The 13,655-nt window shown below is 38.5% G+C and overlaps 1 protein-coding gene across 1 annotated transcript in view; it reads right to left on the reverse strand.

Moving 5' to 3' along the window:
• Positions 1–369: 369 nt before the first annotated feature.
• Positions 370–13,655, reverse strand: part of LOC138750988 (translation initiation factor eIF2B subunit gamma-like) — a gene marked incomplete at its 5' end in the record, with an annotated part of 42,551 nt that continues 29,265 nt past the window's right edge. The window contains one exon of the mRNA XM_069913081.1: positions 370–847. Within this exon, the coding sequence (XP_069769182.1) occupies positions 598–847 (250 nt within the window). The remainder of the gene's footprint in view (positions 848–13,655) is intronic.

A 13,655-nucleotide genomic window follows, 5' to 3' on the forward strand; every position in this document is an offset into this window, starting at 1 on the left:
GCATTGCACTTGCCTTTTTCACCATTAACTCACCATGCAAGTTTACCTTCAGGCTATTCCTGCACAAGGACTCCCCAGGTACCTTTGCATCTGGTATTTTCAAATTTCTCCCCATTTAAAAAATAGCCTACCCATTTATTTTTATTCTACCCAAGTGCAAGACCGTACACTGTCTGACCTTGTATTTCATTTGTGAATCATCCATGGAAGTGTTGAAAAGAGTAACTTTAATGTGATATTGGCTCCCGTGTTGTAATAACTGAAGATATGAAACATAAATATAAAATGAAAATTGTAGGGGAAAGGTAAGCACAATGCTATAACTGAGCCAGTGACCCAGGTTGGAATTCAAAGTTGTCTGTAACGAGTTTGCACATTCTCTCCATGACTTGCGCGCCTTTTCTCCGCATGATCTAGTTTGTTTCCACACTCCAATACATATGGGGTTGGTAGGTTAATTTGGTGCAATTGTGCCGCACGGGTTTCATATGGCACAAGGGGGTTCTAAAGAACTGTATCATTAAAATGAAAACCTTTGAACGGTTTCATCCTTGTAGATGGCTTAATGTGATGTTATAGGAGTTTGGAAATGAATCATCAGGTTCTAGCTCTGTTCATGGGATGGTATAGAGAGAAAAAAAAACACCTAAAACATGTCAAAAAGCTTGTCAAGTTCATCATAGCATTCATTCTACACAGCTTCTGCTCACAAGTAAATAGTGTGCATGAACAAAATTTCTTACACTTAGCATCAATGCGCTGTCCACTTCCCAATAGACAATCCTTGAGATCCGCCCCCTTTTCAATTACAGCTCTGCTACAAATAACACTGCCCTGTATGCAGCATCTGAAAAATACAACAAATGACCATCATTTTCATTTACGTACAAGTCTGCATTAAATTACAATCAAATATAGTGTGGTTTCCATATAATTAAATCATTGAGAAAAGTGCTGAGCATTAAGTTTATTGCTTCATCACAAACCTCAGTTTGGATTTGGTCTCTATTAGGCAAGGGTTGGGTTCAAACCCACTTAATACGAATGAAACCAGCTTTCAACCCAAGACAATGATAGTCGCACAAATACACACCAATATTTGCCAAAAGCCATCTCTTAACACAGTGGTGAAAGACATCAGTTTCGAGGGTCTGAATTCCCCCTAAAAAAAATGTTTCAATATGCAGCAACATTTTTGTCATTTATGATGTGCCCCATTCCAAATACCTGTATGTAGTTCTCCAGAGCTTTGAATTCATGCCCCTTTCAATGTTGAAAGGAACTAATTGTAACAACCAAAACTATATTTAATCATTTGCTGTTGTCTTTGTGCTTGGATCTCTCTACACTATTGGAACATCACATTTTTTCACTAACTACAACTGTGAGTATTTATTTATCTATCCTTTTATTTTTATTATCTCTTTTGCTGTCTCATGGAGTATGGTAATTTTCTGCCTCATGGAGTAGTATGGTAATTTAATTGTGGTATGGTAATTTAATTTTCTGCCTCATGGAGTAGTATGGTAATTTAATTGTGGTATGGTAATTTAATTTCTGTCTCATGGAGTAGTATGGTAATTTTCTGTCTCATGGAGTAGTATGATAATTTTCTGTCTCATGGAGTAGTATGGTAATTTTCTGTCTCATGGAGTAGTATAGTACTTTTCTGTCTCATGGAGTAGTATGGTAATTTTCTGTCTCATGGAGTAGTATGGTACTTTTCTGTCTCATGGAGTAGTATGGTAATTTTCTGTCTCATGGAGTAGTATGGTACTTTTCTGTCTCATGGAGTAGTATAGTACTTTTCTGTCTCGGAGTAGTATGGTAATTTTCTGTCTCATGGAGTAGTATGGTACTTTTCTGTCTCATGGAGTAGTATGGTAATTTTCTGTCTCATGGAGTACTATGGTAATTTTCTGTCTCATGGAGTAGTATGGTACTTTTCTGTCTCATGGAGTAGTATGGTAATTTAATTATGGTAATTTAATTTTCTGTCTCATGGAGTAGTATGGTATATTTCTGTCTCATGGAGTAGTATGGTAATTTAATTGTGGTATGGAAATTTAATTATGGTAATTTAATTTTCTGTCTCATGGAGTAGTATGGTAATTTAATTATGGTAATTTAATTTTCTGTCTCATGGAGTAGTATGGTAATTTTCTGTCTCATGGAGTAGTATGGTACTTTTCTGTCTCATGGAGTAGTATGGTAATTTAATTATGGTAATTTAATTTTCTGTCTCATGGAGTAGTATGGTATATTTCTGTCTCATGGAGTAGTATGGTAATTTAATTGTGGTATGGAAATTTAATTATGGTAATTTAATTTTCTGTCTCATGGAGTAGTATGGTAATTTAATTATGGTAATTTAATTTTCTGTCTCATGGAGTAGTATGGTACTTTTCTGTCTCATGGAGTAGTATGATATATTTCTGTCTCATGGAGTAGTATGGTAATTTTCTGTCTCATGGAGTAGTATGGTAATTTAATTATGGTAATTTAATTTTCTGTCTCATGGAGTAGTATGGTAATTTTCTGTCTCGTGGAGTAGTATGGTATATTTCTGTCTCATGGAGTAGTATGGTAATTTAATTGTGGTATGGTAATTTAATTATGGTAATTTAATTTTCTGTCTCATGGAGTAGTATGGTATATTTCTGTCTCATGGAGTAGTATGGTATATTTCTGTCTCATGGAGTAGTATGGTAATTTAATTGTGGTATGGTAATTTAATTATGGTAATTTAATTTTCTGTCTCATGGAGTAGTATGGTGATTTTCTGTCTCATGGAGTAGTATGATAATTTAATTGTGGTATGGTAAATTAATTATGGCAATTTAATTTACTTGCTGCAGCAAGTAATAATTTTGGTACATCGTTACATTGTATTTATCTGTAAGACAATAAGCTCCCATATCATATAAAACTTCAACCCACTTTTGAATTCTGAGAGTTTTTTTCCAGATATTTTCCAAAAGATAGATTATCCATAATGTATGGTTGTTGTGTCGAATAAAGACCTTGTACAATCATTTACTTAGAATTCTAAAAACAAGCCAGAAATGTAAATAGAGGTATACAATCCTTTATCCGGACATCTAAAATCCAGAAAGCTCCAACAAACGGCATTTTTTTTTCATGGTGCTGGTACAGTGGAGGGGGAGAGAGAGAGGGGAGGGGGAGAGACAGCAGCGAGTGAGACTCGCTGCAGACTAGTTCAAAATTGGCTGAAGGGGTACCAGGTATCGGAACCAGGATGTGAGGGCATGCTTAAGATGCTGAAAGGTTCTTGACCATGTTGGAGGTTCGGATCTGGAGCTCAGGTTGCAAATGGTTTAACTGGCTGTGTGTGGCTATGGAGGCTGCGGAAGCACTGGTGGGGGGGGGGGGGGAATCTATGGACACTCAATGACTCTGGGGGGGATTCTCTTTCTCTGACTGTAAGAGGGGCTTCAGATAATTTCTGCTGATGGCAAATCTGTCTGCCTTACAAGTGGGCAAAAGCAATTTCGTGTAATATGACACTGTTTTATTACAATGACACTAAATTGAACCTTGAATCTTTCCTGATGGTAGCAGCGAGAACAGAGGGTGTGTTGGGTGGTATGATTGCTGCTGCTCTGCGACAGCAAAGGCAAGGTGAAAATGAATCAAGGCAGCATTTGACTGAATATGGCATCAAAGAGCCCTGTTCTCATGGATGCTGCAAGACCTACTGAGTTCCTCCAGCATTTCTGTGTTTCTGGGGGCATAAAGGGTTTGATCACTATTCACCCCAATATTCCTTCCTTCCACCATTGGTGCACAGTGGCTACTCATACAGCACCTCCCAAACCTGCAATCTCTACCTCAAAGGACAAGTACAATAGGTATGTGGGAACACCAGAAATTTCAGCTCCCTTCCAAAATGCACATGATCTCAATTTGGAAATTTATTTACTGCCCTTCTTTATTGTAATGTTTATATTCTGGAACTCCTTACCCAAATGCACTGTCCCGTATGTTTACTAGAAAAACAGTAGCAGGTTAAGAAAGCAACTCACCACCAACTTCTCAAGCACAATTAAAGATGGGAAATAAATGCTGGCCTTAGCAGTGGCACTCAAATCTCAATAAACAGCTGAATATAATGAATATGGAAACAAGAATCATTTAGTTCCAGAAATCAAGCCAGGACTCCAAAACTAGATGTACTTCCTTAAAACATAGGAGCAGAATTGGACCCATTGGGTTTGCTCTGCCATTCAAATCATGGCTGATGTTTTCTTCTCCCTTTTCTACCATTGTTCCCCTCCCTCTTCTAATTGTTGCAAAATAATTTGGCAAAGACAATTCATCAAACATTCCCTGTTTATAAAAAATAAACAGTGTAAATCCAATCCAAACAATTATCACCTGTATTTTAAATTTTTTTTATTTTTCACACTATGAACCATACTGACCAAAATACACACAAACATTTCCCTCTTGAATATACACAGAGTCATTTTCTCCCCTTTTCCCCCCTCCCTTCCCTCCCTCCTTCACCACCCCCCTCCACACCCACTCAATGTTCAACATATGATACATCACCTGTTGATGAAGATATTTATCAAAAGTGTTATTAAATGACACCAGTAACTTGTTTATTTTTGTGTGGTCACGGTTTCAGCAAATATTATCATCTCTTGAGTGTGCATTAGAATATTGGTTCACGTATGGATATAACAACTTAAATTCCAGAAATGATACAAATTGTCCTCACCTTCGATACAGTGTCCGATAAAATTTTAAAATGCAGCCCTCAGCAACTGAAGACCTACTGTCTTCAGTAATTGGAACAGAGGAAGATTATAGTTATAGGATACTAAATGCTTCAGCATCTGGTCACAATTGCAGGCATTCATGGTATGATCAGCAGAATGGCAGATTTTTCAACACATCATACATGTCATGTAGTTGAAACCACTCTCCAAGAGAGAAGTAGCTGTAGTTGTGTTTCTCGATGTAAAGAAGGTTAAGAGGTGAACAAGATCATTACAGAATTTGATAGGATAGATTGAGGAAAGTTGGTTCCATTATTAGGTTGTTCATAATCAAACAGGAAATATTTAAAGCTTTGGACAAAGACCCTGGAATGACAAAAATGTTTATTTTTTTAAGAGCAGAGGCCAATTAGATCTGGACTCCAATGACCGATACGATTTCCACCATAGCTACAATCAGGGCTTTTAAGAGGGGAACTGGATAGAAAATAAATATGCAGGGTTTATTGGTTAAGAATGGGGAAATGAAAGGGAATGGCCGGCTTGCAGCTGACAGAGGGTTTTTTTGGGTCCTGTCCTATATTGTAACAGTTACATAATTTCATACATAGTCACAGTTCTTGCTCTTTCCTTTTAACCATCAAAATGGTACAATTTCCAACCGAGGCAAACAAGAGAGACTCCAGATGCTGGAAAACATACAAAATGCTGGATGAAATCAGCAGTTTGGGCAGAATCCATGGAAGGCAACATAAAGCAGGGATTGCAGAGTGGGAGATCTATTGCCTTCTAAGGATGCTGCCTGACCCACTGAGTTCCTCCAGCATTCTGTGTGTTTCTTTAATTTCAAATCCCATTTGGTTTAGTTTGCTATGCCTCTACTTATTCTCCCAAGGAACATCATTGGTAAGAAGTTTCATCTTCCATTTATTAGTAAGCAAATTGGACACCTATTTTTCTTTTAGAACTTTGTCATTTGTATAAAAATGAAGTAGTAAACAACGCCGCAGTGCAGCAGATGGGCAAGTTTTGCATTCATAGATTAAAGTCTTTATTATTTCCTTTTAGTGTTGAGACCATTGGTTCTCAACCTTTTTCTTTCCACTCACATTCTACTTTAAGTAATTCCTATGCCATCGGTGCTCTGTGATTAGTAAGGGATTGCTTAAGGTGGTATGTGAGTAGGAAGGTTGAGAATCACTGCTCTAGACCCAATTGTTACTGAAATATTTTGCTTTAGAAAAATTGCCATGGGCCCATTTCCTTTGGAGTTATGAAACCATGCACATAACAATTCAATTAGGTATGATTAAAACAGTGCTTTTCAAACTTTTTCTTTCCACTCACATACCACCTTAAGCAATCCCTTACTAAGCACAGAGCACCTATGGCATAGGGAATACTTAAAGTGGTACGTGAGTGGAAAGAAAAAGATTGAGAACCACTGGTCTTGACAAATCATTAAATAGAAAAGGTTGAACAGAGGAGCATTGAGATATGTCCAATAGTGTACAAAGAGAGGATATACCACAAGGCAGAGAATAGTGATGTTAAAAGAATAATCATACTCAACATTAAATGAAAATTCTTAAAAATTGCATATGCTGGAAAAGTCAGTGATTTGGTTCTGGTGGATAGTATGATGGCACAGCTCCAGGACCGAGGTTCAATCATCACCTCAGGTGCTCTATATATGGAGTTTCCACGCTCTTCCTATTACTATATAGGTTTCCTTTTGGTGAGCCGATTTTTTCTCACATCCTAATGAACTGCTGGTAGGTTGTTTCTTGGAAATCACCCCTCATTGGCAAACAGAACAAAAGCTGAAGTTAATGTATATGAGAGAGAATAGGCTTCAGGACTACAGTAGAAGAGGACGAGGAAGAAACAGACTGATTACTTTTTGTGGAGCTGATGCAGGAACAATCGGCTAATATGAAAATGATTTTTTTTGTGTAGAATTTCAATTTCAATATAGATTAGAATAGTTAAAGAATAGTTAAATTAACTTGTCAAAATACATGCAATTTTTTATAGCAATTAATGTTGGTTTGCAACCGAATGCTCCTTGAACACTTGTTCAATAATGACATAGTTTGACAGAATTCAATAATGCTCATGGTGTGACCAAGTTCAGTGGTGTGCCTGAAAGGAGTCATAAAACAATTTCTTCTATGCTAGATTTGACATGGCCAACTCCACTGAAAAAGGTAAAAACTGCAGAGTAAAATTCATCATGGGTAGATGTTCAAAGAAATTGCACAGAACAGCTTACTGCCTTCGGAATGAGAGTTTTACTTACAAAAATTAAACACATACCTGGAGAAACAAGGAACAAATAAAACTAAAAGAAACTGAACAAAATACAAAAGTGGTAGATATCCAATCGAATAGAAACAAAGAAACAAGATTGAAACAATGCACAGTTAGAACTAAAAATAAGAAAAGGGATGGAAAAGAGGCTTGTAAAAACAACTAAAAAAGTTAGATCAGGTAAAATAGGGTGACCAAAAATCAGATGGGTCTCTTAAAAGCTCACAGTATTAATAATATAATACAAAATAAAGCAATTGAGGAGCCTGGAAATGAACAGAGTGAAGACACCCCAGAGAAACAAATATTATGTCAGAAAAGAAAATAGTTGAAATTAATCTGAGAAACAATGGTAATGAAAAATTAATGACCAATGAGTGGTAAATTCCTAGGTTCAGAGTGTTTCTGAACCAAATTCTTAAAACAGATAATTGCAGAGGACCTACCCCTGATTTTTTGATTCACTAACACCACTCCATCATTTTGCAAATTTTCTACTCATCAACTCCAAGCTTCAGAAATAAACCTTAAACCTTGGTTTGTTTTATTTTAAAATGGCATTAAACTTCCTGCTAGCTTCCTGTAAACAACTCCCTCACAAAATGATGAGCAAGAATATCTGTATATACAGATCTGTCATTATTTATCCTATCTCAGTCACAGGCAGACTGATCAGCTCCTTGCTACAATGGCTATAGGGTTTAAGAGTTTATTTTGGCAGTATTGCTTATTGGAAGACTCAGCCATTTAGGTGCCAGCTTCTGATGTGAGATCATAATGATTGAGCTCTGAATAGTGGACCACCAAGCAAGTTAAATAGGGGAAAAAAAACTCTAATTACTACTAGTATATGCTCCCTTGCCTTTTGTGTAAACAAACAATTCTAGCAGAACCAAGGATCAACACATTGCATGCCTGGCTCCTTCACATGGTGAAGGTTTATTATCTATATTGTTTATCTTTATGGTTCTTGGTGAAGAGCAAAGAAAACAAATATCAAATTTTCAACTTTTAAGAACAAAAGTCCTTAAAGAATGTTCTTGAATATTTAAAATGCATGTAGCTTTTTTTAACTTGTGATTTTTGATTTAGAAAATGGTCAAGTGACTGCACATACCTAAAATAGGTGATTCAGGATAAATCAAAATAATTTTAAAAATATGAGATGTTGGATCATTCCTGAAAGTGAATTAAAAGGAAACTTCAAAATACTGCTTCCCCATCTAAGTTAAGAAGGCCCATGGTTCAACTTTAGGTTAACAACAGTTCACTTGCAGCTGCGGCACTTTAGTTGCGTTCAACTCTCCTAAGTCAGGATGAAAAGTGCACAACATGCTTCTTATTTGTGATCTCTATCCGTTTGATGTCCAATGGAGTTTTGAGCGAGACATTAAGAAGTCCCTGATGCAATGGTCTTATGGCTGACTCGTCATTGCAGCACTCAAAGTTTTACCTCATTTTAAGAGCTATTTGAATGAGTTCTGAAGGATGCAAAGGTACAGAACTTCAGCAAAGGAAAAGATAAAATACCAATTTTTAAAAGCTTCACCATGAAAATAAGCTGTAAATTCCAGCTTCAACTTTGCAGCCCATTAGAAAATGGTTTCAAAGTGAAACACGCAAGTCTGCGGATGCTGTGATTGAAGTCAAAAGACAGAAATGCTGGAGGAACCTAGCCAGGTAAAGATATATTACTAATGGTTTGGGCCTTCTTTTCTTTGGCTTGGCTTCGCGAACGAAGATTTATGGAGGGGGTAAAAGTCCACGTCAGCTGCAGGCTCGTTTGTGGCTGACAAGTCCGATGGACAGGCAGACACGGTTGCAGCGGCTGCAGGGGAAAATTGGTTGGTTGGGGTTGGGTGTTGGGTTTTTCCTCCTTTGCCTTTTGTCAGTGAGGTGGGCTCTGCGCTCTTCTTCAAAGGAGGTTGCTGCCCGCCAAACTGTGAGGCGCCAAGATGCACAGTTTGAGGCGATATCAGCCCACTGGCGGTGGTCAATGTGGCAGTTTTGGGCCTGACCTCTTAAGGTATGAGTGAAAAAAAGTTAAATTTTGGCAAGATATTTTTCACACACTATCAGTGATTCTCAAGGTTAAATTGGAACCTTGACCTTTAATTGCTCTGCTGGGATTATCTGATGATGATGATGTTTTATTGACTTCATCTCAGAGCCAAATTTTATCTTTTACTTCATTAATCGCCAGACGTGCAATATTGATCAAATTGAAAGATAGCACTCCATCGACACACATAAAATGGTTAGATATCATGTCATGATTCAGGTATTAAAACTTCGAATACTAATTTTTTTCAAAGACATGGGGCCCTTTTATGGATTATTATTACTATAATCTAAAGTTTTAAGATTGTTCTAAACTTCAATGTTGTGTTGTCGGTTTCTGAGTTGTCATCACTCGAAACCTACGTGCTAGGTTTTTTTTCTAACCTTGTCAAATGGAAGGGGTTTTGATTATAGGTTTTTGTTCTCTTTTTTGGTTGATTACTATATTATAATATAACTGTACAGTTTAAGGGTTTTGCTAAAATTAAATTTATTATCTCCTTTCTTTATTATGGCTGTGCTTTGGAATGCATTTGTATGCAATTCATACAGACGGCTGCTCTTCATCGACTACAGCTCAGCCTTCAATACCATTATTCCCTCAGTGCTGGTCAAGAAGTTACAAACTCTAGGCCTCTGTACCACCCCCCCCCACTGCCCCCTCTGCAACTGGATCCTTGACTTTTTCATTGGAAGGCCACAGTCAGTACAAATTGGAAACGTCTCCTCCTCACTGATGATCAACACAGGCGCACCCCAAGAATGCATGCTTAGCCCACTGCTCTACTCATTATAAATCCACCGACTGTGCGACCAGGCATAATTCCAATGCCATCTACAAGTTTGCCAATGACACCACAGTTGTCGGCAGAATCACAAACAGCAATGAGGAAGCGACCAGGAGGGAGATAGATCAGCTCGTTGAGTGGTGCAACGACAACAACCTTGCGCTCAACTTCAGCAAAACCAAGATGATTGTGGACTTCAAGAGGAAGTCAGGGGAACACGACTCAGTCCTAGTCCTCATAGAGGACTCAGTAGTGGAGAGGGTCAAGAACTTCAAATTTCTGGGTGTCAACATCTCCGAGGATCTGTCCTGGAGTCTCCATGTCACAAAGAAGGCTTGCCAGCAACTATGCTTTGTGAAGTGTCTGAGGAGATTCAGCATGTCACCGAAGACTCTCCTAAACCTCAACAGGTATACTGTGGAGAGCATTCTGGCTGGTTGCATCATTGCCTGGTATGGAGGCATCAACTCTCAGGACAAGAATAAACTCCAGAGGGTTGTTAACTTGGCCTGCAACATCACAGGCACCAGACTTCACTCCATCAAGGATATCTACATGAGGCAGTGTGTTAAAAAAAGCAGCCTCTATCTCAAAGACCCCCATTCCCTCTTCACTCTGCTACCATTGGGGAAAAGGTACAGGAGCCTAAAGTCGAGCACTCAGCGGCACAAGGACAGTTTCTTCCCTGCTGCCATCAGATTCCTGAATAGTCGATGAACCAGAGACACTGCCTTACTTTTCGTCCACTATTATTGTTGTTATATCATGTTGCAAGATGGTTATAATATGTATGTTTACACTATGGACGCTGCCGCAAAATATTGAATTTTATGACATGCTCATGACAATAAATCTTGATTCTGATTATGCTTGCAGGGTTTTTTTCATCTCCTTTTTTTATGTGGCACATTCCATAATTGTACCGTTCAATTTATTGTTATTGAAATTAATAAAAATATTTTTTTAAAAAAAGACAAGCAAGTTTAGAACATCCATGCAATGATTACTGAAATTCCTTCATGACTCTGAATCTGGCTCCTGGTCCCCTTTAAAATTTTGCCAATTTATCATTAAAAATTAGTCCAGATTTTAACCTCTCAGCGACATTTGTAGTCTCGGTATCTGATGGCCAATGAGAAAATGAGAACGATGAGAATGAGACAACAAAGGAATAACGATTGAGAGGCGGTAAATGATGATGGTGAAAAGAAGGAATGAGATGGAGAAAGAGAGAAAGGTAACAGTGAAAAGTGAAAGAGAATATGTTTAGCCTCTCTTGGTAAGATAAATACACAGTTATGGGAGAGAGATAGGGAAAAATTAAGATTGTTGTGGAGTAGGTTTATTACTGCGCAGCACAACGTCATGGCTGAAGGGCTGTAATGTTCTATGTTCTAATTAGAATATTAATTATGTACTCTGGCAATAAATCTGAACTTTGAACTCAAATTACTTCTTAGTTTCCTACAAGTGTAGAATCTAAAAGGTGATTCTTTATTTTCGTTTTCATATGGTTTGATTTTTTTTCACATTTTAGTGAAAAGACTCACCAATCAAGTAGCCAATTTATGAAAATGGCATTCTCATTGAGAATCATTTAGAAAAGGGAAATCTTGCTAGAAATACTTGATTTTTTACTCATACGATTGAACATTTAATAATGTTTGTGTGCATTACCAATCTAGTAGACAAAACAAATCAAGTTAGCCTATTTCATAATAAATAATAAAGAAGTTAATAATGTTTCAGGATTTGGGCACCACTGGCAAAGACCTGACCCTCAAAAAGGTGCCAGGGAACCACACCTTCCATTGCTGATGTCCTTCTCATGAAGTGACTCCAAAAATATTGCAGTGTGGTAATCCAGGATTTAGAACCAACATTGAAGATCATGGGTAGAGGATCAAAGAAATTGCACAGAACAGCTTACTGCCTTCGGAATGAGAGTTTTGCTTACAAAAATTAAACACATACCTGGAGAAACAAGGAACAAATAAAACTAAAAGAAACTGAACAAAATACAAAAGTTTTGAAGTAGTGGAGGAGAACTTGCAGTTGGTGGTTTTTCTATGCACTGCAAGCCAATGTCCCCTTGGCAGTGGAGATCATGGGTTTGCAGGTGATAGTAGAGAAACCCATGTGAAATTCTACAATGTATTTTATTGGTGGTCAACACTGCAACCATTGTGCACCAGTGGTTGAGTAAATTAATGTAAATCAATCAAGCAGGTGGCTTTGTCCAGGCTCACGCCAAACCTCCTGAATGTTGCTGGAGCGAGACATGGGCAAATGGAGAGTATCCTGGTGTACTTCACAGATGTGGAAATAAATGGTCCAGTTTGTCTGAAGGTGAATCAATTGCCACAGCTTCTGATCTGTTCTTGTCGTCGCGGAATTTATGATAATCCCAGTAGGTTAAAGGAGTGAGACTCAGTGATGGTAATGCAATTAAATGTTTTGGGTAGGAAGTTAGATTCTCTTTTGTCAGAGAATGACAAGTTATGGAACTTTTGTGGTGCAAATGCTTACCCACCTATCCTGAATGCTGCTTCGATTTTGCTGAATGCAAGGACAGGCTGCTTCATTTACTCAGGAATTGCATATTGAATTGATCATGCTACCCCATCCCCCACCTCCCACTTCACATGATGAAATAAAGGCAAGTGAAATTGGTGAGGCATTCCTGCAGCAATCGCTTGGAGCTGGGATCACTGACCTCCAAAAATCACATCTTTGTGCGAGCCAGGACTCCGACTGGTGGAATTATTTTCCCTTGATGTCCACATGACTTTTAAAAAAAAAACGTTTTAATCAGTCAAATGCTATTATGACATCAACAGAAATTATTCTTACGTCTGCCCTGTAAATTAATTATTTAGTCCACATTTGATTGGTCCTGAGCTGAGTGGTCCAAAACTTGAACTGAACACCAGTCAGCAGTTTATAGGTGAATGTGCCATTTAATAGCTTTACTGATAACTGAGATTAGATTGAATGGATGAGAATTAAATGGATTTGATTTGTTCTTCTTTATATTCTTTCTTTGGCTTGGCTTCGCGGACGAAGATTTATGGAGGGGGTAAAAAGTCCAAGTCAGCTGCAGGCTCGTTTGTGGCTGACAAGTCCGATGCGGGACAGGCAGACACGGTTGCAGCGGTTGCAGGGGAAAATTGGTTGGTTGGGGTTGGGTGTTGGGTTTTTCCTCCTTTGCCTTTTGTCAGTGAGGTGGGCTCTGCGGTCTTCTTCAAAGGAGGTTGCTGCCCGCCAAACTGTGAGGCGCCAAGATGCACGATTTGAGGCGTTATCAGCCCACTGGCGGTGGTCAATGTGGCAGGCACCAAGAGATTTCTTTAGGCAGTCCTTGTACCTTTTCTTTGGTGCACCTCTGTCACGGTGACCAGTGGGGAGCTCGCCATATAACATGATCTTGGGAAGGCGATGGTTCTCCATTCTGGAGAAGTGCTCCGAGTCATGGGTCCTCTACCGGCACCACCTACGGCTCCTAGAACGCTTCCACCAGCGTTGTCTCCGCTCCATCCTCAACATCCATTGGAGCGCTTTCATCCCTAACGTCGAAGTACTCGAGATGGCAGAGGTTGACAGCATCGAGTCTTCTTTATATGAACAGGACATAACTGGGTAGTTTTCCACATGTGTGTATATTGCCAGTGTTGTAACAAGTCTGAAAGACCTTGGCTAATTCTGGAGTGCAGGGTTTCAGCACTACAGCAGAGGTTCTAAGTTC

This window comes from Narcine bancroftii, unplaced genomic scaffold, assembly GCF_036971445.1.
Source record: "Narcine bancroftii isolate sNarBan1 unplaced genomic scaffold, sNarBan1.hap1 Scaffold_552, whole genome shotgun sequence".
Classification (NCBI taxonomy): domain Eukaryota; kingdom Metazoa; phylum Chordata; class Chondrichthyes; order Torpediniformes; family Narcinidae; genus Narcine; species Narcine bancroftii.